This window comes from Athene noctua, chromosome 15 (assembly GCF_965140245.1).
Source record: "Athene noctua chromosome 15, bAthNoc1.hap1.1, whole genome shotgun sequence".
Lineage (NCBI taxonomy): Eukaryota > Metazoa > Chordata > Aves > Strigiformes > Strigidae > Athene > Athene noctua.
The window spans coordinates 3,108,729-3,135,714 of NC_134051.1; the positions used below are offsets into that span (position 1 = coordinate 3,108,729).

Genomic DNA, 26,986 nt, shown 5'->3' on the forward strand with positions numbered 1-26,986 from the left:
CTCCCCCAGCTCCAGCTGCCCCCGCCAGGTGTGGGCTACCAGTGTCTGCCCCGAGGCTGGCAGCCTCCTCAGCTCAGCCCCTTCCCGCGGCCCGGGGCCCCTCACGCCCCGGGCTGCGGCCTCCGGCCCCTTACCACACCGGCCCCATCAGGCCCCCGGGGGCGCGGGGCGGCGGCGGGGCGCGAACCCGCGGCCTACCTGCCTCCGCGGAGGGCCCGCGTCGGGTAACCACGGCGACGCGCTGCTCCCGCGCAGGCCCCGAAGCCTCGCGAGATCCCAGCTCGGCACCACGTGCTTGGGGGCGTGTCCGTGAGGCCGCTGCCGCCGCCATGATGGGTGCGGGCAGCCCTCACAAGGCCCCTGGAGGGGCGGAGGTTCCCCCCGACCCCCCGGCGCCGGCTGGGGGGTGCTGCGGAGCCACCGTGTCCTTCCCTGGAGCCTGGCGTGCCCCTGGGGAGCCCAACCGCCGCCCCAGCTGCGCTGCTGGCCCTTGGCTCCCCCTGGCAGAGGCCACGGTGCCCACTCAGCCGCTCACTGGGAGCCCTGAGGGAGAGGGGGTAGGAGCAGGCCGAGCTGGGGTGGGAGCCTCACGGCGGGGGGCTGGCAGGCCCCATGGGAACAGAGGGGAGAGGTCCCAGGGGCTCGGGCAGCCACCCCAGCTCCCCCCAGGAGTGCAGCGTGGCATCAGCTCCGGGGCAGACAGGGTTCTGGGGGACCCCTCCGCTGCCACCGGTGTGTGTTTCGGGGCGGGTGCTGGACCCCTGGAGCGGGTTGGCCTGTTCCCTGGGAGGGCATGACCAGAATAGCTCCGCTATCTGATTCCTGACGGAGGGGCCACTGCTCTCCTCTGCTGCTATCTTCTTGGGGCTGACATTTGAGCCCAGCCCTCCCTCGCCGGCAGTAGGACGTGTGCCGGGGCCACTTGGCATCACCCGGCTCCTCCGTCCTCCCCGCCAGCGCGGCTGGGGACAAGCAGCGGGATGGCGGGCGGGAGGCGGCGCGGGGGCAGCGGGCGGCGTGGGGGACCCCAGCAGCGCCCAGTGAGCCATGAAACAGCCCCCGTGCCCTCACCCCTCTCTCCTGCAGCCGCCACTGCCCAGCGAAATGCAGGTGCTGTCCCCAAAACCAGCCACCCCAAGAAGACCGTGGAAGAGCCAGCAGCAAGGGCACCCGATGTGGATTCGCTGGGCTTCCAGGCCATGGACTCCAACGTGCCAGGGCTGTCCCATGTCATCCTCCAGAAGCTCAACATGAAGACCTACGAGGACTACAAGTGAGTGAGCACCCACAGGTGCTGCCACGGGTATGTGTTTCCCCCGCCCTGGCCAGAGCATCCCATGTGTCCTCCCACAGCTGGAGCATCTGCTCTGGCTCATCCCACCCTCCTGGCTCAGCTGGCATGCGGGGTGCTCTGATGGGGCTCCTGGGTGCACCCCTCCACTAGCCCACTCCCCAGCTCCCTTGAGGAAGCCCAGCTCCCCATCCCCACCCAGCCCAGGCCAGGATGCTCTTGGCTGCAGCAAAAAATCCTGGCAGCCTTGGAGGGAAGATGTGAGCCCCACTGTGATGGCAGAGCAGCATGGGGCTGGATCCTGCTCACCACCCCCAACGTCTGCAGGTCTGCCATGGATGGGAGGAAGAGTGGCAGCGATTTTGGCATCCGGACTTACTTCGACATGTTTCAGAAGATGGAGGACACCTTCAAGTTTTGCGCTGAGTGCAAGAAGCTCCCCGATGCCCTCCCTGACCCCAAAAGCCTCCGGCGATGCAAGAGGTATCAGGGGGAGGTGGTCTGATGGCACGGGGCTGGGTCTGTCCCCTTACTTCCAGTCCAATGTCTGGGGTGAAGCCAGGGGTGTCTGGCCCCGATTCCCACCACAGAGCACCCCAAAACCAGTGATGCAGCCCTGAGAGGGGGTGGCAGGAAGCCCAGCTCAGCAGGTCAGATCCTACACCACCACCCCCCCCCAGCGTCTGGGCACACTGCCTGTCTCCCCAGGTGCCAGAACGTGTACTATTGCGGCGTGGCGTGCCAGCGTGCCAACTGGCCACTGCACAAGAAGTTCTGCAAGAAGCTGAAGCTGGTAGCCCTGGATCGGCTGGTGGAGTGGCTCGTCTTCACAGGTGGGGCTGGGGACACTGCTCCCACCCTGAGTGTGCCCTTCCCAAGGGCTGCCTGACACCTGTCACCCTGCACCAGGCTGCGCGGGTCCTGTGGAGGGGTGTGGGGTCCCTCCTCCTGGCTCCAGCCCCCCTGGCTGCGTCCAGCCCCCCTGCAGCCCAGGTGGGACGGGCAGCCTGGGCTGTGGGGCCACCACTGCGACCTCCAATGCTTCTCCCTCCTCCCCCCAGGAGACATCCCCTTCCCCACGGAGACCTGGACAAAGCCTGCCCAGGATGTGAAGAGCTGGGAGGACTGGTTTGCCATGCAGGGACAGCTGGAGGAGAAGCTGGGTGCCATCCTGGCTGGGCGGTACATGACCCTTCTCTGGGCCAACGCTGGGAAGCCCCGGCCAGAGGACGGGGAGCTGCGTGAATCCATCCGGCGGCTGGTCACTGACTTCCACTCACGGCCACTCACCATCGGCTTGGGGCTGCGGCTTTTTGGCATCAACCCCCTCGCCAAGGCCCTCACCGTGCACGTGGTGGGGGCATCCCATGTCGAGACCCTCAACACCCGCCTGACGGACTACGATGAGCTGACGCGGATGTTCCCGGGGCACCGGGGCATGGAGCTTGTGATGGTGGGGGTGGACGTGGTCAACGGACCCATCATGAGGCCACCCCTGGCCACACCGGCACCCCAGGGAAGGGTCCATCTCAGCAGCTACAAGGGGCTCTACCATGACTTCTGGGAAAGCCACGTGGAGACCAAGCTGGCCGCCCGCCCTGACCTGGTTGTGGGCTTTCACCCGGGTGAGTGTCTGCGCCACAGAGGGGCCCGGACCCTCGCCACCCTGCTGCCTGGGGCAGGATGTCCCTGGCAGGATGCTGGGTAGTCCCTGAGCACCCTGGCAGCACCAGGGGCTAAGCCTGCTGGTGGCCTGGGACATGCCCAGGGCTTCGCACCAAGTCACAATGGGCAGCTGGAGTGGCCAAGGGGACCCACTGGGGCTTGGCTGCCTTGTGTCCCCCCCCAGGCACTCAGCGTCCTGCCTGTGTCACCCACCTGCCCATGAGTGGGTGGGAGCAGCACCCAAAGGGGTCCCTGCCTTCAGGTCTCAGTGTGGTGGCTCAGCTCAGGGCCAGTGGAGGTGGGGAGACAGGACCCACCTTGCTAAGGGCTGCCAAACCCTGTCACTGTGCAGCCCGGGGGTCTCCAGCATGGAGCGGCTGCTGTTCGAGCCGCTTTCCCCAGGGCCAGGGTGGGACAGGAGGGGGGGTGGGACATTCACCGCAGTGTCCCCACAGGTTTCCATGCCTGTCCGGACCTGCTGGCAGGCTGGCTGCCCACCCTGCTGCTGCTGCGGGACTATCGCCTGCCCGTCCTCTTCACCGTCTACAGGTGAGCATGGCCCTGCTGCCCCGGTGTGCCGGCACAGGCGGTTGGTAACAGGCTCGTCTTCCCCCTCTCCCGGCAGCGAGCAGGAGCTGAAGTCCTCCCTGCAGATCCTGGTGGAGCTCGAGATGCACATCATGGGCTATGCCACCAATCCCTTCGCCTCGCTCCGGCCCGAGCAGGTCTACTCAAGCCCCAACAAAGCACCTGTCTACTGCAGCTCCTACTACATCGCCCTGCTGGGGCTGGCGGCATCGGCTGTGCCGGGTGCCGAGGAGCTGGAGGAGGATGATGGCTGGCGGGGAGGGGAGCCCAGTGCTGCCGGTGCAGCTGGGGGCATCGCCCCGGGGCTCGGCTGACCCTGTGCAGGCTTGCCCTGCCCTGTGGACCCCCACCCCCTCACTGCCCCATCCCAGACCCCATCTCCCTGTCTCAGGATGGGCGATGCAGCCATCCCTTGTCACACACATCCCGTCCCAGGGGACGCGGCACCCCAGCACAGGCATGGTGCCAAATAAACCACCGCTGCCAGCCAGCCGCTGTATCTCGAGCTTTATTTCCAAAAACGCCTTTGTTTTCCCAAAGAAAATGGAGGGCTGAGTCTGCCCCAGCCCCCCCTCAGGTGGCCACAGCCTCTGGAGGGATGGCAAAGGGGACCCCAACTGTGGGACCTGCCATGCATGGGGCTGTGTGGCCCCTGGGGACCTGCGGGGAGCCCCAGCCCAACACCCAGCTGTCACTGTCACACATGTTGTGCCCCTGCACCAGTGCTGCTCCAGATCACTCACTGAGCTCCACCGCTGCACAGTCAGGCACCAGCACCCAGCCCAGTCATGGCACATGGGCACTGGCTGCCGCAGCCCCGCTGCTCGTCAGCCTCGGCGGCCCCTGAGGAACACCCTGCCGGGGTGGGCAGCGTCAAGTGAACCAGCCCCTGCAGCATCACCCGATGCTGCCCGGGACCCCACCGGCCTGGCATCCCCTCCCTGCGCAGCCAGCAGGTCCGGCACAGCGATGGTGACAATGTCCCATGTGGGCACCCACGATGGCTCAAGGAGGCCAGTAACCCCCCGGGGCTCCCTGCGCCCCGAGGGTGGGTCTCTCCCCGAGGTTGGCGCCTGTCGGAGGGGCCGTGGCGGGCGGCAGGGCTGGCGGCGGGGCTGGCACTGTCCGGCTGGGGAGGTGGCACGGTACAGCACTGCCAGTGTCACTCGGCGCCAGCGCGTTCCCGCAGCGCGGGCAGCGTCAGGGTCTCTGGTGCTGACTTCTTGCGTGGGCGAGTCTTGGGGGGAGCAAGGAAATCGGGGGCCTCGTCGCTGAGGGGGGTGGAGGGGGCGCTGGCAGGGGCCGAGTGCGTGGCCGTGGGCTGCTCCACCTCGCTGACTGAGATGGTGGGTGCCACCAGGCCGATGAGCTCGTTGGTGGCCTCCTGCGTCTCCCGCTCGTAGCGCCGCACCTCCTCCATTGTCATCCCTGCCGAGCACAGCCGGGCTTGGGGCCGCTCGGCACAGCCGCATCCTGCACCCCATCCGCCCGGGGCAGCCTGCGCCCTGCGCCCCGGCTCCCCGCCGAGCTGGGTGCCGGGAAGGGGACAGGGGCTGGGGACAGGGGGACGGGCAGGGAGGGGGACGTTGGGCAGTGCAGGAAGCCCCCGGCTCCAGCACCAGCCCAACCAGCGGAGGGGAAGGGACGGACAGAGCGCAGGCAGCGCAGGCAGGGGTCGTGTGGGGAGAGGCACCAGGCCGGGGGGGACCCTCCGCTGCGGGGTGCAGGGGGGGCTCGGTGTGCACTGTGCACAAGCCCCTCTGCCTGCACCTGCCCGCAGGCAGCGTGGTGGGGTCTGGGGTCTCCGTCCCCTGCAGGCAGCATGTGACAGGGCTGCCCGCTCAGTGGGGTAAGTTAGGGGTGCTGGCTCCCCAGCTTTTGGTTTGTGGCCACTTGCATCTGAGTCTCGAAGGCCCGGACCTCTTCCAGGGACATGTCTGGAAGGCAGAGAGCCGCTCACCGGGGCAGCCCCGTGCCTGCTGCTGGCAGCTGTCAAACCCAGGGCTCCCGTCCCCATGTCTGCACGTGGCAGCCGCCTGCAGCGTGTCTCCCTGCCAGACCGGGGGTGCAGGCAGCGCAGGCAGGGATGCTGGGGCTTCTCTTTGGGCCCCCCGCTTCAGACAAGCCTTCCCCAGGTGTGCGGCAGAGCAGGCAGCGTGCGGGGGTGCAGGCAGGCGTGAGGGCAGGGGGAGCGGAGCAGAGCGGGCAGTGCAGGCAGCGGGTTGCAGGGAAGCTGGAGGAAGAGCAGGAGCCTCCCGTGGGGTTAGTGGCATCGGTGGGTAAACTCGCAGTCCCCTCCCACCCTCGGGGTCCGGTGCCACTCCAGGGACCGTGTCCCCCCCTCACCGGCAGCGCCAGGGCAGCCCCACAGACTCACCGCACCACTCGTCCACCCAGGCGAAAGCCTGCCGGTGCCCAATCAGCAGGATGTCCCGGATCACCTGCGACACACCGTGGTGGTCACCACCCTGTCCCTGTACCCCCGATGTCCTCCTGCCCTGGCCTGGGCTTCCCCCGCACCTCACCTTGTGCACGAACTGCTCCACCCGTGTCTGCAGCCCCCACACCTCGAACTTGACGCTCACCAGCTTGTAGGAGCACATGATGGGTCTGGTGTGCTGGCGCCAGCCCTCCCGCAGCGGCCCCCGGCCCGTCTTGGCCGAGCTGAAGAAACGGGGGTCCTGGGGGGGCAGAGTGGGGCTCTGAGCACCCTTCCCCAGGACAGGGGACAAGGGGGTGGCCCCAGGGAGCTCCCCCCGTTGCCACCCACGCTACCTCCAGGCTGCGGTAGTAACGCTCGGGGATCTCGTCAAAGGCGATGTCCAGGAAGGAGACCTCGTGGTCACCCAGGATTTTATCGCTGTGGAAGATCTGGGGAGGAGAGGGAGGGTGAGAGGCACCGGCCATGTGTGTGTCCCCCAGCAGTGAGCATCCAGGTCTCAGCTGTGGCGCAGACTCACATTCTCGCTGTCCCCGCAGTTGTCCTCGTACTTGGTCTCGATGTAGATGGAGAACTTGGGCAGGAAGGAGCACTGCAGAGAATGGCTGTCAGACAGCCCTGCGGGACACCCATCCCGAGGGACACCCACTCCCAAGGAAGCCCACCCACAAAAGACACCAGGCCCCAGGACACCCAGCCTCAAGGGACACCCACCCCCCAGGACACCCAGCCTCAAGGAATGCCCACCCCCCAGGACACCCAGCCTCAAGGAATGCCCACCACAAGGGATACCCAGCCCAGTGCCCCCACCCCAGCCATGCCAGGTGCTGGGGAAGGGGCCAGGTCGTTTCCCCCCCATGCCACCTCCTTACCGTGTACTCTGCAGGGACACCGTGGCACATCAGCATCATGGGGTGGCATTGCCAGATGGCATCACGGGGGAGAGAGGGAGCAGTGAGACTGGGAAGAGGCACCGGGTGGGCTCTGCTGGCAGCCCGCTGCCACCGCCGGTGCCCCGTCCCCACACCCTGCCCGGGGCTCACCAGTGATGGTGTAGGGGTAGTAGTTCCAGGCCTTCTCCGTGATGTAGAAGATGCGGGGTGTCACCGCCCGTGCCCAGCTCGGCAGTTTACTGGGGGGGACCATGGTGGGGGGTGCTCTGCTCAGGGCAGGGTACAGCCAGCGAGCACAGCCCTGCACCGTGCCCCTCAGCCTGGCTCCACCGAACGCAGCCCCACCTAGCACAGTCCTGGCTCTGGGACCCCCAACCCCTCTCTAGGGACCCCACCTGCTCCCCAGGACCCTCATCTCCACCCCAGGACTACCCCCAACGATCCCTGCCACCTTCCTAGGACTATCACCTCCAGCCCAGGGACTATCCCAGGGATCCCTGCCACCTCCCCAGGACCCTCATCTTCAGCCCTGGACCATCATCTGCACCCCACAACCTCCCCAGGGACCCATGACACCTCCCCAGGACCATCACCTCCACCCCAGTGCCCCCACGCTCTCCCCAGGACCCCCACCTCCTCCCCAGACACCCTTACTCCTGCCCCATGGACCCTCCATCCCCTTTGCTGACCCCCCACCACTTCCCCAGGGCACCCTCCACCTCCCCAGAGCCAGGATCCTGGGGTGCTCCCGTCCAGCCCGCAGACACCCCTGCCCACCTTGCTCAACACCAGTAGCTGCCCACTCTCCCAGAGCAGGATCAGGCCCCCAGGAGAGCCAGGAGGTGGGTTTTGATTAATTTGCAGGCGTTAAAAATAACATCCCCGCGAGGGGAATCGTGAGCGGCGCAGCTAAAAATAGCCCGTCTAACGCCAGCGACTCCCCGGCGAGGGAGCAGGCGATGCCCGTGCCGCCGTGTGCTGCAGCCAGCAGCGGGGACATGGGGACAGCAGCACCGGGTGCCAGCGGTGGCCCAACGGGCACCTGGGGCTGCACGTGGGGACACAAGGACACCCCCAGGGATGGGCTGAGCTCCGCACTGCAGCCAAGGCAGCCACCGGTACCCGGAGATGGGTGTCCGCCGGGAGAGGGGTGCAGCCACCGGAGAGGAGTGCACCCTGCAAGACGGGTGCGTGCCCGGAAGATGAGGGCACCCCAGGAGATGGGTGTGGTTCCCAGAGGGGGGTGCACCCCTTGGAAGATGGGGGCACCCTGGGAGGTGGGTGCAGCCACCGATGATGGGTACAACCCCTGCAGAAGGTGCACCCTGGGAGATGGGCGTGGGCCACCCCCAAGATAAGCACACCCCAGGAGATGGGTACACCTGAGAGGTGCAGCCCCCAAAGATGGGTGCAGCCCCCAAAGATGGGTGCAGCCCTGGGAGATGGGCACAGCCACACTGCAGGGTGTCAAGGACTGAGAAAGGATGTTCCCCGGGAATTCTGGAGGAAGGGATGGGGCCACCCCAATGCCTACCCATGCCCCCTGCCATGGTGCTGCCCCACAGAGCTGGGGCACCAGGGCCCCCTCCCCACCCAGCACCCGTATCTGGAGCCACAGCCACACCTGGAGAGGTGGACGCGCTTCTCGGTGAACTGGCCGGGGCCGTGGACGGGGTCCTCGTGGGGCTCGTTCTTCACCACCTCCACGCCCTCACCCTTCTCGCTCTCCTGGTGGCTGTGCTTGCTGATGGTGTAGAGCTGCCCCACGCGATACTGCAACCACAGCACCCAGCCTCAGCGCTGCCACCCCCTGCCCCCGTGCCCTCCCGCTGCGCCAGGATGGGATCGTTTTTGCTGGGCTAACGGGTTCCCAGCTGCACCACTGAGAGGGGAAACTGAGGCACGGAGCAAAGGGGTGACAGACCCCGAGTCGTGCAGCGGGCAGGAGTTTCACGGGGTACCCTGTTTCAACGCCCCTGTCCCTGGGCTGATCCAGTGCCTGGGTGGGGGCCAGATCCTGCCCTCTCTGCTCTTCCCTGATGGCCTTGCAGAGTGCCTGGAGGCTTTCTGCTCAGCAAGCTACCTGGGAGCCAGGGAAAACTATATATATATATATAGAGAGAGAGATATGGAGATATGTGTGTGTGTGAATGTGTATTCGATGACGTGGCCACACAATAAGTGTTTTACTGTTGTGCTGAAGATCCCATCCCTCACCCTAACTGCCAGCGCAATCTTAGCAGCCCTCTGCCTAACTGAAAACCTTCCCCAGGTGCGAATACAAAACCGGTGCCCAGCGTGGGCACTGCTGCCACAGCTCCCCACCCCCTGGAGTGGCTCTGTTGGCACCAGACACTCACGAGTGACCTTCGGCCAGGGATGCTGCCGGCTATCACCACTGTTTGCCCAGGGATTTGGGCTCCCTGCGGAGCAGCGATCGAGCCTGTGCTCCCCATCAGAGCAGCTGCCCCAAGTGCTGCAGCACCATGGGCACCCAAACCCCCAGTGACCTTCACCCACTGGTCCTGGGACTGAGCTGCCCCCGAGCAGCCCTTGGTGCTGCCGTTGGGCTCCGTGCCCAGCGATGGGATGTGCCCCCTGCCTACGGCTCAGCACTCGCACGGAGCATCCCAAGCCCACCGACGTGGCCAAAGCACACCTTGGCAGCTCGACCAAGGCAGACAGTCCTTGCCACAAGCCGTGTCATGAGGGGACAGCAAAGGGGGTCGCAGTGTCCCCCACCCCCTGTCTGGGCAGGGGCCCTATCCCCTAGCACCCCACTGCTGTGTCTACAGGACCCCCACACACAGCCCCCTCCATCAGTGTGTCCCCGCAGCTGTCCCTGGCATCCATGACCGTGGCTTGGGGCTCCCTCTGCCTCTGCACCCTGCTTCCCAACTGACACCCCCTTTTCTTGCCCGGCTCTGGGGGCCCCCCACTGCCCCCCACTCACCTCCTCGGTGGTGAGCGGCATGCAGATGCGGTATTCCTTGATGAGCATGGTGGCGTGGGCAGGGCAGGCAGGGTGGGGGTCAGGTGGAGGCGTCGGCGCTGGTGGGGGCACAGCTCATTCTGGGGGAACCCGGGGGGCGCAGTGAGAGTGGGGGGATGGTGCTCGGCAGCCTCCCACGCTCCCATCCCATCACCCCACGCTCGAGGCGGTTGCCCCGCTCCCGGCACGGGTGACTTCATGAGCCGTTGCCATGGCAGTGGCGTGAGGTCACCGGTGTGAGGAGCAGCCTGGGTGTACCCGGCTGGGGACACCCCGGCACCCCGAAACCCCCTGGCATTAACCCCTTCCCTGCCGGGCAGACACCAACTCCCTTAGGCAGCTGTCTTGGAGCACATATGTCCCCCCAAAACACAGTGCCATCCCTTCGGAGCGCCACATCCACACCCGACTGCGGCGGCCAGCGCAGAAAGAGGGTTGCAGGGTGGGATCAGCCCTGCCGATGCCTGCGGAGACCCACCCCTGGGCACACCCACACTCTGGTCTGCCCTGGGGCTCTGCTCCTAGGGAGCACACAGGTGATGTCCCTGGCGTCGGACATCCTTCCCTGGGCAGGAGCTGAAGTCCCTGCTCCAGGGCTGCCTCCCAGCACCCACCCCAGGGCTGCTCCCCAGCACCCCCGGCCAGTGGCACTGCCAGGCTGCCCCGCTTGTCCCCCCTGGTCCTCACATTAGCCAGTGCTGGGGGTGCTCAGGGCGGGTAATGAAGCAGCTCAGGGGGCTCCTGGCCGTGGCCCCCAGCCCCACGGGGCAGGAAGGGGATGAGAGCCCCCCCAGGCAGTCACCCTGAATGGGGGATCAGGCTGATGGGGGCTCACAGGGGGTCTTGTCTGGGGTCAGCTTGTCCAGCTGCAGACACAGGGGCATCCCTGGGAGCACAGAGGCACTGGGGGACATTGGGATGTCCCTGGGGGCACGGGGGGACACAGGTGTCCCTGAGGGTGTAGGGGCAGTGGGGGACACAGGGGCGTCCTTGGGGGACACAGGGGCACCCTGCTGACAGGGAAGCGGGCTGGGTGCTGGTGCCGGGTTGTGGGAAGCCGTAAGCCCCCCGGGGGGCTCCTCACCCAGCCCCGGGACCCCGCTGCCCCGGGCCGGGCGGCAGAGGCAGCCCCGGGATGCGGCAGAGCGCGGGGAGGGAGGGGACACCCCGGGAGACCCGCAGGAGCACGGGGCACCCCGAGCCGCCCGGACCCCAGCGGCAGCGCGTCCCCTGCCCCATCCCGGCACCGGGGGAGCTCAGACCGGCCCGGGGGGTCCGGGGCTGCCCCGGGGCAGGAGGGGGGGTACGTCCCGTCCGGGGCGGGGGTCAGGCTCCGGGGGCTCCGGCCGGCCGTCCCGCCGGGACGAGCGGGCGATGCTGGGGCGGCGGCGGGCTCGGGGCACCCCGGCAGCACCGGCACGGCTCCCTCCGCCCCGGCCCGGGCTCCGCCGCCCCCTCCCCACCGCCCCCCTCCCGCCCGGCCCGCTCCGCCGCATCCCCGTGGGGCCGGGGCTCCCGCCGCCCCCCGCCCCGGCCTCACTCACCCGGGCCCGCGGCGGTGCCCGCTCCCCGCCGCCGCCGCCGTGCCCCGGCCGCCCCGGGCCCTGCGCAGGAGCGCACCGCCTCCCGCACCGCCTCCCGCGCCGCGGCACACCGACCCCTAGGGGGAGGAATGCACCGGCACCGGCATCCCACAGCACCGGCTCTGGCAGCACACCGGCACCGGAGCTCCCCCAGCACAACACTGACCGGCACTGGGGGCCCGGCTGCCCCCGGGAACCCTCAACCGTGTCTGGGAGATGCCCCAGGGTCTCCCCCAGGCCGGACCCTCCCGCTGGGCTGTTCCCACAGCCGCTTGCAGGGAGCTGGGAGCCCCCTAAACCTCCTCCTGCACCCCTACTCCTCCACCCACCCACCTGCACCCCACTGCCAGCCTGGTCCCGGCACCCCCCGCCTCACCGCACCCCGTGTGCCGGCACCGCCCGTGTGCCGTCCAGAGCCGAACACGTTACCGGCACGAAGCGCCGCAACTCATAACGGCGACAAGCCGCCGCCGTCACCGCGCTTCCCCCAGCCCTTTCCTCCATGAATTTCAATCAACCTGGGCACTAAAAATAGCCACGCTCGGGCGCTGGGCAGGGCTGGGCCCGGCCGCTGCGGTTTTCCCTTTATTTGTTCCAAAACCTGCTGCCTCGGGAGGCTGCGAGCTGTGGCACCGCTGCCACAGCCCTGCCGGGAGCGCCAAGGCCAAGCCGTGCTGCTCGGTGTTGCGGCACCCTCCGGCCCCGCTGCCCGGGGCGCAGGGGAGCAGCCCAGCCGTGCCAGGGCGCCGTGGTCGTGAGGGGATGACACGGTGGGGACACAAACAGCGTGAAGGCGACACCCACCAGGCAGCCCTGCAGCCTGGGGTGTTGCCATCACCCGCAGTGCCATGTGGCCCTGGCACGGGGCATGGTGGTCCCGCTCACCCTGGGCCCCGTGGCACCCACGGGTGCCGTCCAGTGTCCAAGGGTGGGTCCGGGCTCTTTCTCCAACTTCCCCCAGTGCAGCCACCATGGCAGCTGCTCTGTGCTATCTCGTGGTGGTGGGGACCCCACTCTCTGGCCCCCAGTGAGTCCCAAGGCGGCAGGGCTGTGGCTTGGGCCAGGGCGAGCAGCGGCCGAGGGAGCAGCGTGAGTGGGGACAGTAGCCCCAAAACCTGCCGGGGTGCCCTACGGGGCACCCGTCCCACATCCGGGAGCGCCGTGCCAGGAGCTCTGCCTGCCAGGCACACCTTCCCCTGCCTGCCCCGGTCCCTATCTGACTGCACCGCTCTGCTGCCTTTTTCCTGGTATACCGGCCTGCGGTGCCACCGTCCCGGCCCCCCAGCTCCGGTGGCACCGGGTGACATCCACCCCCCACCCTGTGTCCCCTCAGGCAGGGGACTCCCCGGCAGCTCCCAAAGGGTAACGCAGCAGGCACGGGACTCCTGACAGCATGGCTGGGACCAAACCCAGCGGGGCTCCTGATGGGGTGACAGGGGTGATGAAAAGAACCTGGTGACGAGGACCTGGCGGGCTCTCAGCCCCCCCAGCAGCCACATTCCTCCCAAACCCGTTTGGCAGGGTCCTCTGCCGGTGCCAAGGAGAAGGCATCCGGGTTGGGTTTTTCCTGGTCATGCCCTGCTTCACTCTAGTGCTGAGTCAACAAGGAGAAAATAGGGTTTGTTGAAACCCAGTACCCACCCCCCCATGCCACTGCCAGTGCTCCACTGTTTTCCACCCCCAAGCCCCCTGTGCCACTGGGAAGGATCCCGCAGAAAGCCAGGAAGGGGAAGAAAGAGGAGGCAGAAGCAAGTGAAAAATGACCCAATTTAATCCCAAAGCCCCCCCTCCCTGCTCCAGGGTTCTGGGAGCACCCTGGTCCCCCCCACCCAGCCTTCTGGCCCCCGCCATGGAGCACCGGGCTGAGCACACCCCCAGGAGCACCCCGTGGCTCTCCACTCTGGTGCGGGGAGAAGGAGCTTTCCGAGGCGTCCAGCCTCTTCCTCAGCTCCGCTGGCAGCCCCGCACCAGTGCCGGCACCAGCACCCAGTCGCGTCCCACCACCACCTCACCCCACGGGGGCACCCGGAGCCCTTAGGGAGGTGCCCTGATGAAAACCATCTTGGTGGAGTAGACCAGGTCCACCAAGTAGGCGATGAGGTTGAAGATGGTGAGGAAGGTGATCCCCAGGTGCTTGTTCCACCAGCAATTCCTGCCGCAGGAATTGGGGCGGCTCTTTCCCCTGAAGCTGTAGAGGGGCCAGAGGATGGTGGCAGTGAGGTACATCACCAGGGCCAGGGCATTGTAGCCCACCAGCACCTTCTCCAGCGGGCAGGGCATGTAGGTGAGGCACCGGCCAATGGTGAAGATGATGATGAGGAGAGTGATGATGAAGCAGATGGAGTAGACAGCCACGCACCACTGCAGGCCAGCTTCCGAACTGTAGGCATCCAGCAAGGAGAAGATGAGACAAGCCACGTAGGCTTCAAAGACCTTGAGGAGCCCAGGCACGGTGGAGAGGAAGCTGCTGATGTCCCCTGGCTTGGCACGGGTGAGCCCCACCTCGAGGGCGTAGGCAAGGAAGCAGAGGCAGGAGAAGGTGGTGGCCACGGCCTGCCGGACACACTTGCTGCTGCTGCAGGGGCTGCTGATGAAGGTGGAGGGAAAAACCACCGAGGTGGTGAAGACCATCAACGCCGCCAGCATGGAGAAAGCTGAGGTGAAGTCATCCCAGGAGAGCGGCAGCTTGGGGTAAAGCTCCAGCAGCTCCAGCACCACCACCAGCAGCGTCACAGTGAAGCAGAAGCACCAGGTGAACATGCACCATGTCCCGTAGGGACCCCCGAAGTCCCCGGTGGAGGCCACCAAGCTGAAGGCAATGCAGGACAACACGATGGCAAAGAGCCGGGCAATGCCCACCCAGGAGGTCACAGCGCGGAGGTTCACCGTCGCCACGGCCATGGTCCCTGCCAGCTCTCCCACCCACGCCGCGCGCCGGGAAATGGGTGCTGCCCGCAGCCGCGCTTATCTGGGTGTTGGGGCGGAGGGGTGGGGCATGGGGCAAGGAGCTGCCGGCCCCCCCAGCTGTCCAGGCTGAGGACCCCCAGCTCTGCTGCCACCACCACCGCCACCACCGCCACCACCCAGGGCTCGCTGGGGCGGCTGCCGGGGGCTGGCAGCAGCGGCAGCGGCGCAGGCGGGTGGATCATTAACACGGGGCCGGGCGAAGGGTGCTGGCGCTCGCCGTGACGCGGAGCCCCGCTGGGGGGGGCCTGGGCGGGGGGGGCCGGGAGTCACCACGTGTCACCATCCTGGCACCATGCCCTGGCCCTGCCCGCAGCGAGACGCACAAAGGGGCCTTTCAAGCATCCCTGGAGCAAGGGGGGGGCTGCCCCAAAACCCCCATCCCAGCCCTGTTCTGGGGCCAGCAGCCAGCAGGGCAGCACCCATAGGGTCTGCCTGAGGGGTTTGGGGTCTGCACCCAGTGCTGGGTGCCCCTAGCGGGGGGGTGGGGTGCCACAGTGGGGAGCGGCCACGTGTAGCCCCCACACATCCTTGCAGGCGGCACCTCCATACCCCTCCCAGCACCTCCACACCCCTCCGCCACCCGATAAGCGGCTCAAAGTCCGGCTGTGCCAGCTGCCGTCACCGGGCAGGGTGGGTGGGGTGACCATGGGGAGGGACCCACACCCTGCCCGCCCCGGCCATCCATGGCACCACCAGCACCTCAGCACTTCCCCGGGGTGCACGGCCAGTGCTGGCGCTGGGCACCCCAGCAGCACCGTGGTGGGGATCTTGCCCCACGGCCCCAGCAGCCGGAGCAGCACTGGAGGGTGGTGGCACATCAGAAGGTGGGAGTCCATCAGGATGAGGATGATGGCGAAGGCTGAAGGCTCCAGGTTGACCTTTAATGTCACACAGGGTCCAGGGGGTCTGTGTCCATAGTGGAGCTTGGGGATGAGGGACCAGGGGACCCAAGCCAGGGCAGCCTGGCACTCATGGGGGGCTCCTCGCCCCAAACTGGTGTGGGCTCCTCACCCCAGGCAGGGTCCAGGCACAGCCACTGGTGTGGGTGGGGCACAGGCGCTGCCACAGGGGTCCAGCGGCAGCTCTTGGGGGGACCCAGCGGCTCAGAGGTCACTGCCACCCTCGCCCTTGCCGGGCAGCCCGTTGAGGGGGCTCAGCGCTGGCCCGTTGCTCTCGTTCAGCCGCCGCACGCGGTAGCTCTCGTAATGGACGTTGTGGGTGATGTCCTTCAGGTCCTGCAGGTGGGACCTGCCCGGGGTGGCAGTGGGGAGGAAGGGCATCAAGTCACCATCCTCCCACCATCCCCGCCGCAGGGTGCTGACACCCCCCACCCTGTCCCCCGCTCACCGGATCAGCAGGTCCCGCAGGAGGGGGAACTCGCAGTGCGCCGGATTCTCCACTGCAAAGCAAGGCAGAGTAGGCAGCGGGGCTGGCAGGGTGCTGGCAGGAGGGAGGGCGGCGAAGGGATGCCCGGGAGCGCATCCCAGCAGGCTCTGGGTACCACCGGAGCACTGGCGCATCCCCCCCGCTCAGCACCCCCAGCACTCACCCAGGCAGGGACGCACTCACGGGTGCAGCTCCCCCGCACCCCCGGCAGACCCCCTGTACCCGGGGAGGGTTGGGGGTGCAAGGGGCTCCGCTCACCTTCAATGATGCCCCACTTGGTCTTGCGGCCCAGCACCCGCTTGCCATTCACCTGGTGCTCCTGGTCTGCCCCCACCACAGCAAAGGGGATCTTCTCCTGCCAGTGCAGAGGAGCACGCTCACCCCAGGGTGCTGCCAGGCTCACCCAGGGGTGTCTCTCCCCCACCCTGGTCCCCAGGGCCTGGCATTCCCAATCCCAGCGCCCCAGCACTCACCCGAATCCTGTCGTTCAGCACCCTGTCATCTGGGTCCTGGTCGAAGTCCTCCTGCGGGTACACGCTGATGGCATGGGTCTTCAGGTCCTCCTGGATCTGCGGGATAAGGGGCTTGAGTCGGGGTTGAGGAGGACACAGGGCACCCTGGGAGCCCCTCAGGGATCTGTCCTTACGCGTTGCTTGAACTCTGCCCGTTCCTCCAGGGTGAGTGTGTCGGCTTTGGCGATCACCGGCACCACGTTGACAATCTTACTGAGCCGCCGCATGAACTCCAGGTCCAGTGGACGCAGCCTGCCAGGGACCACCATCACGCTGGGATGTCCCTCCAACCACCACTCCAGGGTGACACCCCTCACCATCACCCCAGGATGACCCTCCCCACCATCACCTCGGGGTGACCCACACCACCAAGCAGGGAGCACCCATGGGCGCTGTGAGTGGGGACGCACCAGTGGCCAGTGGGAGGGACAAAGTAGACACATCCATGGACCCGGGTGTCTGGGATCTTCCTCTTGCGGGTGATGAGGATCTCCTCGCGTAGGTACCTCTCGTACTGCTCGTTGATATATTTGATGATGGGGTCCCAGCTGAGGATGAGGAGTTGGGGGATGGCATCTGAGCTCAACTTCCACCCCAAATTGCCACCCACCAAACTGGGATGCTGCACCTTGCTGTGTCCTACCAGTTCTCGTTGTTGATCTGGTCCCCGAACCCTGGTGTGTCTGTCACAGTCAGCTTCATCTTCACACCCTTCTCCTCGATGACTATGGGGCAGAGATGTGGGTAAGCAGGGAACCAGGGGGGTTCTGCAGCCGCATCTGAGGTCCCCTGCTTCTCCCCAGGCTTGGTGGGACACAACCCCACGGTGGTGACCTTACCATGGGTGATGGACTGCAGCTGCACCGTCTTGGGTATGCGCTCCTCCTGGCTAGGCTGCGAGGCTTTGCGGCTCACCTTGGACTTGAAGAGGGTGTTCACCATGGTTGACTTCCCCAGCCCACTCTGCCCTGCGGGGATGCCGGCAGCTCCCATTTGTTCCCTCCAATAAATTTATTCCCCCAGGGCAATAACACCTTGGTATCCCTTTGGGAGCATCTCAGAGGTTGTGATAGCTCTGGTTTGTCCCCCCAGTAAATTTACTCCCCAAAGTGATAACCTCACAGTACCCATTTGGGAGCATCCCGGAGGTTGGGATGGGCTCACCCATCGCTATGTTATAGGGTACAGAATGTTGCTCCGCTTAAATTTATTGCTGTTTAAATCCCTTAAAAGCATGGTTTCTCCTGGTATGGTGGCATCGGAGCAAACTCCGCGCCCAGTGCTCACCCACAACCATGATGTTGAACTCAAAGCCCGTCTTCATGGTTTTGATTTTCATTTGGTCGAGCACAGCTTCGATTCCCACGTAACCAAAGAGCTGGCAACCCGCCGGGCCAGGCGCCACGGTGAGGGGCATCTCCTCCTCCGGCACGGCCAGTGGCTCCATGCTGTGCTCCTCGGGCTCCAGGCTGCTCCCTGCACGGGTGGGCAAAGGTGGGTGAGTCTGGCCACCCCCCACCCCCCTCCCCAATGCCCACCCCTCCGCCAGCACCGTTGCCCCAGCAGCAGCCGCCCCGGCAGGCACGCAGCCCCGGCACATTCCTGGCAGCTGGCGAGGCTTGGCATGGCAACGGGGCACACCGCCCCCCCCCAGCACCCCGCGGGCGGAGGGGGACGGGGAGGCGACGTAGTGACATCCTCGGGGTGGCTGTCGCCCGCGATGCCACAGGTCGCTCTGTGAGGCGTTTGCGCCGCGTCCACAGCGGCACCCTTCACCCAGCCCACGCTGCCACCCAAACCAAGGCCACCTGCTGCAGCACCCGCTCTGGCCCTGGCGCACCCGGGGGGCTCCGGGCCTGGATGTGCCGCCCCATAACGTGCCCAGACATCAGCCACTGCGGGGCTCCGGGCACCCACCTGCAGCCCCGGGGGGGTGCTGGGGAGGGACAGCACAGGTACCGGCACAACCCCCAGCCCCAGCGCCGGCGGGGTTTGCCTGGGGGACCGTGCCCGGCGCATGCCCCTGACTGGGGGCCACCAGAGCCCCACACCCGCCCCAGCCCTTTGTGCGGCAGCTTGGGGGGCCCCTGAGCCCTTTCTTCCTCCTCCTCCTCCTCCTCCTGCTGCTGCCCGGCACGGCCATTGTTCAGGTCCTACCTCGGCGCCGCAGTGCCCTTGCTCAGCACCCCGCTACGGTCGGGGGGGGTCCCCTGGGTGCCATCAGCGTCCCCATCAGTGCTGCAGCCCGGCCCCCTCTCCTCCGCCAGCCCCCGGCTGGCACCAAACCCGGCTCCGGCGAGGCTGCCGCTCCCACACATGACCAGCATGGCAATATCCCTCCCCCCTCCTCCCTCCCACCCCCCCCGCAGCCCCCTCCCCGTCACAGCCAAGCCCCTGCGCTGAGTCTGCCGGTTGCCCAGCAGGGTGGGGAAGGTGCCCGCCTGGCTGTGCCCACCTGGCACACGGCACCGCTCGGCCTCCAGCCAGGCCGGCACAAACGGGGACCCCAGCACTGGGATGCCCCCCCCACCATGGCACCCATCACCCCCATGGGTGGCTGCCGTGGCACCGAAGGGGAGCGGAGCACTCGGCTGGAGGTCCCATACCCCCTGGCACCCACCGTCTCCCCTGGCATCGGGGAGCACCGTGATCCCCGAGCAGCCCCAGCACGGGCACGGCGGGGCGAGGTGAGGGGTGGTGGTCCTGCCGCCCATCCCGGTGCCGCAGTGCCCCACGGCGCCTGCGTCCCCCTGCACCGCAGCCTCCCCGCCTGCCACATATGTGCCAGCCGGTTCTTGGCGTTGGCGAGGCTCAGGCGGCAGCTTGCTGAAAGCCGAGGGTGCCGAGGAGCCAAGCTGCCCCGCCGAGGCCACAGCCATGTGCCATGCAGCTTGGGGACAAGGGACACATGGGCAGGGTCCAGCCCGAGCCAGCCCCAGGGTACCAGGAGATGATGGAGCTGAACACGCCCGTTGCCACAGCAACAGCACCCTGGCAGGGAGGAGGGGCACCTGTACCCACTGGTGGGTGCAAACCCACCGCCTCGCCAGGGCAATGGCAGGATGCCCGGGAAGATGGTGGGTTGGGGACAACAGTGCCATGTGTCCCAGCTCCCCCCGCGGGACAGGGTGTTCCTCGGAAGTGTCGAAACAGCTGGGAACTTCCTGGTGACAGCAGTGACACCCAGCCGGGGGGGCTGAGGGCAGGCAGAGAGCTGGGACACCCCCCCTCGATGCTCACCTGGACATGCCACTGCTCAGGGGATACACACCAGCCCCCCTGCACACCCACCCTGGTCCCTGCCAGCCCCGGGCAGTTGCCAGGACAGATCCAGAACACAGTGATGCAGCCGCTGCCTGGAGCCGCCCACAGTGGCAGGCAGGGTGCAGGCAGGATGTGGTGCTTGCATGCCCCCCCCCCTTCCCTCAGCTCCCTGGGGTGCTCCCTGGGGTGCAGCACTCAGCCGCTGCCCACCGCTGCGGGCCGTGTCGGGCCGTGCTGGCGGCAGCGCCAAGCAGACACAAACAGCCGGGGGGGGGGGCGGGTGCTGCCACCGGGCGTGCGGCAGCGCTGGGTGCTGCACCCACAGCTCCCTCCCCCACAGGGCTGGAGCCCCCCGTGCCCCCACCCTCACTGCCAAAAAGACCTGTCGGCGACGGCCAGCCACGTGGAAGCTCTTCAGCATCACCACGCACCTCCCGGGCTAATGGCTCCTGCAGCCAGACCTGTTCCAGGACTCATTAAAGATGCTCTTATTTTCCAGGCAGGGACAAGTAATCCCGGGTCCGTGGTCTCCTCCACAGATTTAATTACTGATGCGGGGCTAATTGGCCGGTTCTCTGGGGAAGCCTGTAATAAAGGCTCTGGGGATGGAGGGTGCTGGGAGAGGATGAGCTGGGAAAGGAGCTCCCGGCCTGGCTGCTTGCCACCACACCGAACCAGCATCGGATGGGGAGCGCATGGCTCCGGACTGGGTGGGCTCGAGGGATCCGGCCCCTCCAGCAAAGGGACGGAGCGTTTTGGGGATGCAGCACGAAGCATCCACTGTGCTGGCAAGGAGCTCACTGCAGCTCTACCCACCCGGCGAAGCGTGACCCAGAAATGCCGACACCTCTCCCAGCACCAAACGCGACCCAAGGGGACAGCAGTGACAATCCCCACCCGTGGCTGGAGACGGAGCCATCCTGCCCGGCTGGCTGTGGCGCAGCGGGAGCCACGGCACGGGGCTGGGGGCCGCTGGGGGCCAGGATGAGCAGAAGCAGAAGTGAGGCAGCGGGCGAAACCCTGTGCCTGCCCGCCGGGACCACGGACCGAGGGGCTCCCCTTGCCCCGGCGGCAGCACCCCCCTGCCCGCACGCTGCCCTGCCCGCTGCCGCCCCGGCCATCCCTACCTGGGCAAGCCGGCCGGAGCCGGGGCTGCTGTCGCCAAGAGCTGGTCACCGGGGCCAAATGGCTCCTGGGGTGCAAGGCGGGGAGGGCGGCTGCAGCCCACGGCTCCTCCTCCGCTCCTCCTCCTCCTTGCCCGGGGCCCTGCGTGGGTGACTCGGTGTGGAAGTGAAACGCGTGGAAGTGAAACGCGGCGGCCGCCGGCTGGCTTGATGCTTCCTCCCGCGGGGCGCGGGACCGAGTGTGCCACGCTGCCCCACGGCCACCGACGGGTGCCACCGGCCTGGGGGCTGTGGTGGCCTCCCAGGAGAGGAAACGGCGTGTCCCCACCTTTTCCTGATGGAGAAACTGCTGTGCCCAAGCAGTGCCTGCCAGTCCCATGCTGTCTGCAGGGCAGCGGGGGCCCACACGCTGCCCGTTGGCTCTGCAGCCTGGGCACACCACGCTCGGCCACCCTGCCACCACCCTGGCTCCGTCCTGAGCATCTTCCCCCCGTTTCTCCATCACCCTGGCTCTGCCCCAAACACCATCCTCCCATGTCCCCATCAACCCTGCTCAACCCTGAGAACTGTCCCTCCGTGTCCCCATCACCCTGGCTTGGCCCCCAGCACCACTGCCTCACGTCCCCATCATGTCAGCTCCACCCCAAGCACCATCCCCTGTGTCCTCATCACCCCAGCTCGACCCTGAGCACTGTCCCCTCCACCCTGGTCGGGTGCCGCGGGCAGCAGCGGGTCACCGGGGCAGCCAGGCTGGCTGGGCAGCACGGCCACGGGCATTGCTGGGGGATGATTCACCCCAGCCTGCAGCAGATGTATGGATGCCTTCGCCGGCGTCAGTACTTAGAGCCAGGCGACGGCGGCTCTCATGACACCCCAGCGAGACAAGCAATGAGCCCCAAGCACCTAAACAGGGACTGGTGGCGCGCTGGTGGCGGCGGCTGTCTCCCGGCCACCCTGGCACCCTCCAGCCTTCCTCGGAGCAGGGGGACACTGTGAACAGGAGGGTCCCCACCCTGTGCTTGGGGATAGGCACAGGCTTGGTGGCGCCCACAGCAGCACAGTGGGAGCCAAGGGCACGGCTGCCCTGGGGAGCCCCATGTCCTTCCCCCCACCACAGGGCACACGCCAAGCACACCTGAGCGCACCTTGGCCCCTCGCCACCTCCTCCACCCCCACGGGAAGGGAAAAACAGGATCTGTCCCCGTGCCAAGGCAAGGAGGGATGAGAGGGGAAGAAAGCACTGGATGCGGGACAAGATCGCGGCGATAGGCGGCACGCGCAGGGCCCCGGCGCTCGGTGCTGCTGCCGATGGGGCACATGTGTCCCAACCTGTCTCCCTGCGCCGGGAAAAACAATTAGTGCCGGGGCGGCACGGGAAGCTTGCCAGGCACCCCAGGGCCGGGCGGACTGGGAGTGCTGCCAGCGCCGCACTTGGCTCCGCGCCATACAGCCCCCTGCTACGCGCCACGCACTGCGCCGTGCCGGGCAGCATCCGATGCGCCCCATGGACCCCCGGCCCCAGGGTGGGGGGTAGCGAGCTGGTGGGGCTCATTCTGTCCCCAGCACCACCATCACCTGGCCATTAATGCTCTCCCCAGAGCTGGGGCGGCTGGAGGCAGCCGGGCTCACTGTGGGGTTTTGGCAACACCGCGCCCAGCAAGGGGGTCCCGCTGGGGAGAGGGGAGAGGGGACAGGAGAGAGTCCTACCGTGTTCTGGTGTCGCCGCAGCCCAGCCGCCGTCTGCAGCCTCGCTGGGAGCCGCTGCCACCACGCAGGGTCCCCGTGGCCCCACCAGCCTGGTGCTGGAGGGGTTCGACCCGGTTCCGCCAGGTGCTGCCAGGGTCCCCGGGGCCGGCACCAGCACCAGCCCCCCGAGGAAGGCGGGCTGGGAGCTCACTTGCACAGTCTGTGGCTGGGACACCAGCTTGAAGGGGGCAGCCTGGGGGGTCGGCAATGGCAGCAGCCCCTCAGCCCTCCCTGGGGAAGGGGTGACTGGGGCCGGGACTGCCTCCCCCTGGCCCCGGGGGAGTGGCAGGGGCTGGCGGATGGGGCTGGCGCCAAGGCTGGCCCTCAGCTGTGGCCGGGGCAGCGGGGGGGGGGCTGCATCCCACCCCCCCAGCAGCCACCCCTCCGGCCCCTTGGGGAGCATGGGCAGCCCCGGGGCTGCCTCCGTGCCATCGTATGGGGCCGAGGGGGAGGAGGAGGAGGAGGAGGAGGAGGAAGGCTGGCGGGTGCAAGGTTGCATCGCAGGGCTCTGGGTGCCCCACAGCGGGGGGTCTGGCGGGAGGGTCCCCATCCCTGGCTCCTCGGCGATGTGCAGGTCCAGGGCCGGCAGTGAGCCGTGGCTGGCACTGGCCCCACGGAGGGGATGCTCCAGATCCGCCGGGAAGACGCTGCCGTGGGACGGGACCTTCTTCAGGCCAGGGCCGGAGGCCGGGGGGGTGCACGGCAACTGGGGGGGCCCCGTGGGTGCGGGACTTTCCAGGCTGGAGGACGAGCTGCGGAGGCTCTCACCGTCGCTTCCTGGCCCCGCAGCGAAGCCCTGGCGGGTCTGGAAGGAGGCGACACGGGCGATGGAGGCGCTGGCGGTGCCGTTGGCTCGGCCGGCAGAGAGGCTGGTGCTGAGCCGGCTGCGCAGCACGGGGCTGGGAGCCGGGCTGGGGCTGGTGGCAGTGCCCGAGCGGGGCGCGGGGCTGGGCTGCAGCGGCCGGCAGCTCTCGCCGGTGCTCGAGGGCAGTGGGGACACTGGCGGGGAGCTGGGCGGCTCGTCCCCATCCTCCGCCTCAAACGACTTCTTGAGCGCTGGGGACAGAGAGAGAGAGAGATGGTGGCACAAGAGTGGCTCCTGTCGCTGGGCACCTGCCAGGCTCTGTCCTCTCCCCAGCCAACCCCGCAGCCAGCCCCATGCGTGGAGGCCCAGCTGTGCCGTGCCGTGCCGTGCCAGCACCCGGAGATGCCCCCCGCGCAGCCGAGTGCCAAAGGGCCATTTGTGAGCCCACCCTGCATGGGAAACTAGCACGGCGCCATTGCCCTCCTGGCCCTGTCGCATTGTTCACCTCAGTTTTTATCATTGTTCCCTGCGGTTTATCTGCGCCCGGCCAGCCGGTGCCGCCGGCTCCCCTCGCAGCACACTGCCCGCTTTATTCCCCCTGTAAGGGATCCGGCCCGAGTAACCAGATCCTCTGCCCGACCCTCTCCCCCTGTATCCATCCAAACAGCCATGCTGGGAAGGATTCCTGCCCCCTCAAAGGGCATTAACCCTGAAGCCTACTGATGGCGAGGCGGGCCTGAGCTATCGCTACCCGTAGCAGAAACGTCGCAGTCCATGTGGGAGGCTGCAGTCACACCTCCCACGCAGCTTCCCAGCACTGACAGCAACCACGGGCCCCTGCTGCCACCCTGGGGGCGCTCTTGGCATGAACATGCCCCCCCCATGGAACCCCCACCACCCCGTGGGCATCACAGCACCTGGCTCTGGCTTAAAGCATCCTGGCAGAGCATCCTGGCAGCGGTGGGGGGCCCTCTCCCCCTGGGCACCGCGGCCCAGCTGGGCACTGCCACGGCAGCTCTGAGTCACTGGGACCCCCGCGAAGCCCCCACGGGCAAGGAAACGCCCTGGCAGTGCAGCCGCCCCCTCCCTCCCTCCTGCCGAGGTGCAAGGCCCCCCCAGGAGCCGCGTTCCTGCCAGCTCTGCCAAAGCAGCACCATTTGGTGCCGGCAGAGCGCGGGGGGCCCAGGCCCCCGCCGGGCAGCCTTCCTCGCCCCGCTGCCAAGCGGCGGGTGGCTGCCTCCGGCGGGGAGGCTGGGGGGGGCAGCCCACGCTGCGCCCCTTCATCCCCGCCGCGCCGGCACGTGCGCCAGCCTGCCCCAGCATGGCACCCGCTGGCGCGAGGCCGCCCTCGCCCTCCTCCTCCTCCTCGGTCCCACGGCTGCTGCCCCAGCTTGGCCACGGTGCCGGGGGCGCAGTGGGGCGGTGGGGGTCGCATCCCCGTCCCCTCCCCAGCTCACCCCTGTGCCCGGGGCTGGGCAGGGGTCAGGGGCCAGGGCGTGGGTGCTGCTAATAACAGCTCTCCCCAGGGCAGGTATTTCTCCGGCCGTCCTGCCCTGCTCCAGCAGCTGGGGGCCACGGGGCCACAGGGACGGCGTCCCCCTTCCTGCAGCTCTCTCACTGCGGGGGGGCACTCCAAAACGCCTCCTTTCACCCCAAACCTGCCCCTGAGCCATCCTCAACCACAGTGCCGGAGTGATGTGCACAGCGGGGCGGGGGAGGCAGATGGGGGATGCAGGGCAAGGGGGGGGGTGTCAGGGGGTTTAGGGGGGATCGTGGGGGGGTGTGAGGGGATGGTTGTAGGGTGGAGAGCGGTTGGCGTGGGCAGTGTGGGGGGTGACAGGAGCTTTAGGGGGGGGTGGCAGCGGGTTGGGGGGGGTGGCGGGGGGTGGCAGGAGCTGGGGGTCAGCCCGGCAGCGGCGGGGTTAAGGTGCCCGGGGTAGGTGCACACATTCCTCCCCGGCGAGGGCAGCAGCAGCCCCGGGGTCGGGTTTCGCCGCCCGCCCCAGACCCGGCCCCGGCCCCGGCCCCTCCCGCCGCGGCCTCCGGGAAGCGGCCGCGGATAATCGCGGGCGGGAGAAACCCAAACCCGTCCCGCTGCCTCCTGCGGCCGGGCCGCCCCGGGGGGGGTGCGGCGGGACGCGGTTCCCGGCCCCCCCCGCAGCCCCCGGCCCGCCCGGGGAAGGGGAAGGGGGGGGGGGCGCAGCCGCGGGTCGGATCGTGCACACGCTGGGGAGTGCGAACAGGGGGTTGGGGAGCGAGGGGGGGTGCACACACGCACCCCCTACTCTCCCTGGGGCGCTTTGCAGCCCCTCCCCGCCCCGCTCCCACGCCCCCTCCCCCGAGGGTGCGCCCCGTCGGGCACAACCCAACGATCGCGCCCCGCGGGGGCCCCCCAGCACGCGCAGCCCATGGGGGGGGGGGGGGGGGGGGGGGGGGGGGGGGGGGGGGGGGGGTGGTGGTGGAGAGCAGCCCCCCACGATGCGCATCCCCGGGGGGCATCTCCCCCCCCCTCCACCGATACCCAGCCTCAGGCGGCGGAGGGGGGGGAGTGCAGCCCCCCACGATGCTCAGTCCGAGGGGGGGGCATCCGGTCTCCCTCCGATGCGCAGCCCCCCACGACGCACAGCCCTCGGGGGGGGCATCTCCCCCTCTCCGCCACCCAGTCCCGGGGCGGGGGAGGGAGCGCAGCCCCCCACGATGCTCAGCTCCTGGGGGGCATCCCGTCCCCCCCCGAGAGGCCCAGCTACGGCAGCATCCCCCCTCCCGCCAACACCCAGCCGGCGGGGGGCATCCCCCCCCCTCCGCCATACCCAGCCCCGAGTGGGGGTCACGGGGGGGTCTCGCAGCCCCGGCCGCACCTTCGAAGTCGGAGAGGATCCCGTCCAGGTGCTCCTTGACGGAGAGCCGGGCCATGCCGGGGCGGGGGGAGCCGGCGGCTGCCGCCCACCCGGGGCACCCGCATGGAGAGGCGGCGGCAGCGCCGGGGGGGTCGGAGCGGAGCGGAGCCGCGGCTCAGCCCGCCGAGCCCCGGGACGGGACGGGACGGCGCCGGCTGCCCTCGGCGGGGAGGGGAGGAGGAGGGGAGCGGCGTGGGGGGAGGGGATGGAGGGGAGGGGGGAGGTGCTGCCTGCGCCCCCGCCCCGGCGGGACCCCCCCCGGCTCCCCGGGCCCGGCCCCCGGAGCTCCGCCGGCCCCGCCGCCAGCCCCCTCCCACCACGGGTCCCGCGGCTCCGCGTCTGCAGCCCCCCCCCCCCCAAGCCTGCGCAGCCCGGCAGGGGCTGGGGACCACACTCCCCACGCAGGGCCCGCCTGCCCTGCCAGCGCCCCCCCTTCCAGGGGTGCACCCATCGCTGCCTTGGTGCTGCTGCCTGGGGGTGCTGCCTGTGCCCCCACCGTGGCTGGGGGGAGGGGGAAGGAAGACTGGGAGGGGGGTTCTGACTAGGCTGGGGGGGCCCTGGCCAAGCTAGGAGGGGGGGGCAGGCTGGCTGTACACTGCAGGCCCTGCTCCTCCGGGGATTTCCAGCTCAGAGCAGGAGAAAAAGGCGCTGTGCGGGCAGGGCTGCCTGTCGCTGCCGCCCTGGGTGTGTGGGGTGTTTGCTGGGGTGCTCCTGTCCCCCGGCGGTGTGGCTGTCCCTGGCGGGGGGTGTGTCCCACGCCTGAGCTCCTGGAGCATCCCTGGGGACCAGCTGCAGGGGAACGCGCTCCCCGTGCACATCACGGGTGGTCCTGC

General features: G+C 68.4%; 4 protein-coding genes across 9 annotated transcripts; 1 reads left to right on the forward strand and 3 right to left on the reverse strand.

The window, feature by feature from the left end:
- Window positions 1-401: 401 nt before the first annotated feature.
- Window positions 402-4,028, forward strand: MSS51 (MSS51 mitochondrial translational activator). 3 transcript variants are annotated; one of them, XM_074919322.1, is made up of 7 exons: window positions 402-557; window positions 1,087-1,273; window positions 1,619-1,774; window positions 2,000-2,124; window positions 2,353-2,916; window positions 3,412-3,505; window positions 3,582-4,028. In XM_074919322.1, exons 2-7 carry the CDS (start codon window positions 1,200-1,202, stop codon window positions 3,856-3,858), a joined length of 1,290 nt encoding a protein of 429 aa, XP_074775423.1. In that variant the 5' UTR covers window positions 402-557; window positions 1,087-1,199; the 3' UTR covers window positions 3,859-4,028. The 3 variants fall into 3 exon arrangements, with proteins under 3 accessions (XP_074775423.1, XP_074775422.1, XP_074775421.1); XM_074919320.1 differs by lacking the exon at window positions 402-557 and having other exon boundaries at window positions 927-1,273; XM_074919321.1 differs by lacking the exons at window positions 402-557; window positions 3,412-3,505 and having other exon boundaries at window positions 924-1,273; window positions 3,506-4,028.
- An 11-nt stretch (window positions 4,029-4,039) lies between these two features.
- On the reverse strand, window positions 4,040-11,527 carry LOC141966505 (cytoplasmic phosphatidylinositol transfer protein 1-like). 3 transcript variants are annotated; one of them, XM_074919323.1, is made up of 10 exons: window positions 11,414-11,527; window positions 9,831-9,949; window positions 8,502-8,650; window positions 7,028-7,116; window positions 6,857-6,864; window positions 6,505-6,576; window positions 6,320-6,415; window positions 6,070-6,225; window positions 5,922-5,985; window positions 4,040-4,972 (listed from the first exon to the last, which is right to left on the reverse strand). In XM_074919323.1, exons 2-10 carry the CDS (start codon window positions 9,876-9,878, stop codon window positions 4,707-4,709), a joined length of 948 nt encoding a protein of 315 aa, XP_074775424.1. In that variant the 5' UTR covers window positions 9,879-9,949; window positions 11,414-11,527; the 3' UTR covers window positions 4,040-4,706. The 3 variants fall into 3 exon arrangements, with proteins under 3 accessions (XP_074775424.1, XP_074775425.1, XP_074775426.1); XM_074919324.1 differs by having other exon boundaries at window positions 9,831-9,928; window positions 11,414-11,486; XM_074919325.1 differs by having other exon boundaries at window positions 4,829-5,481.
- Window positions 11,528-13,290: 1,763 nt separating this feature from the next.
- Window positions 13,291-14,363, reverse strand: MYADM (myeloid associated differentiation marker). The gene has a single exon (XM_074919098.1). It carries the CDS (start codon window positions 14,351-14,353, stop codon window positions 13,487-13,489), a length of 867 nt encoding a protein of 288 aa, XP_074775199.1. The 5' UTR covers window positions 14,354-14,363; the 3' UTR covers window positions 13,291-13,486.
- A 1,144-nt stretch (window positions 14,364-15,507) lies between these two features.
- On the reverse strand, window positions 15,508-26,260 carry SEPTIN12 (septin 12). Of its 2 annotated transcripts, XM_074919097.1 has the most exons (12): window positions 26,115-26,260; window positions 22,896-23,507; window positions 22,413-22,796; window positions 17,605-17,793; window positions 17,157-17,285; window positions 16,961-17,042; window positions 16,728-16,865; window positions 16,452-16,569; window positions 16,279-16,374; window positions 16,064-16,160; window positions 15,767-15,818; window positions 15,508-15,667 (listed from the first exon to the last, which is right to left on the reverse strand). In XM_074919097.1, the coding sequence occupies exons 1-12, from the start codon at window positions 26,167-26,169 to the stop codon at window positions 15,523-15,525; spliced, it is 2,097 nt and encodes a 698-aa protein (XP_074775198.1). In that variant the 5' UTR covers window positions 26,170-26,260; the 3' UTR covers window positions 15,508-15,522. The 2 variants fall into 2 exon arrangements, with proteins under 2 accessions (XP_074775198.1, XP_074775197.1); XM_074919096.1 differs by having other exon boundaries at window positions 22,413-23,507.
- Window positions 26,261-26,986: the final 726 nt, after the last annotated feature.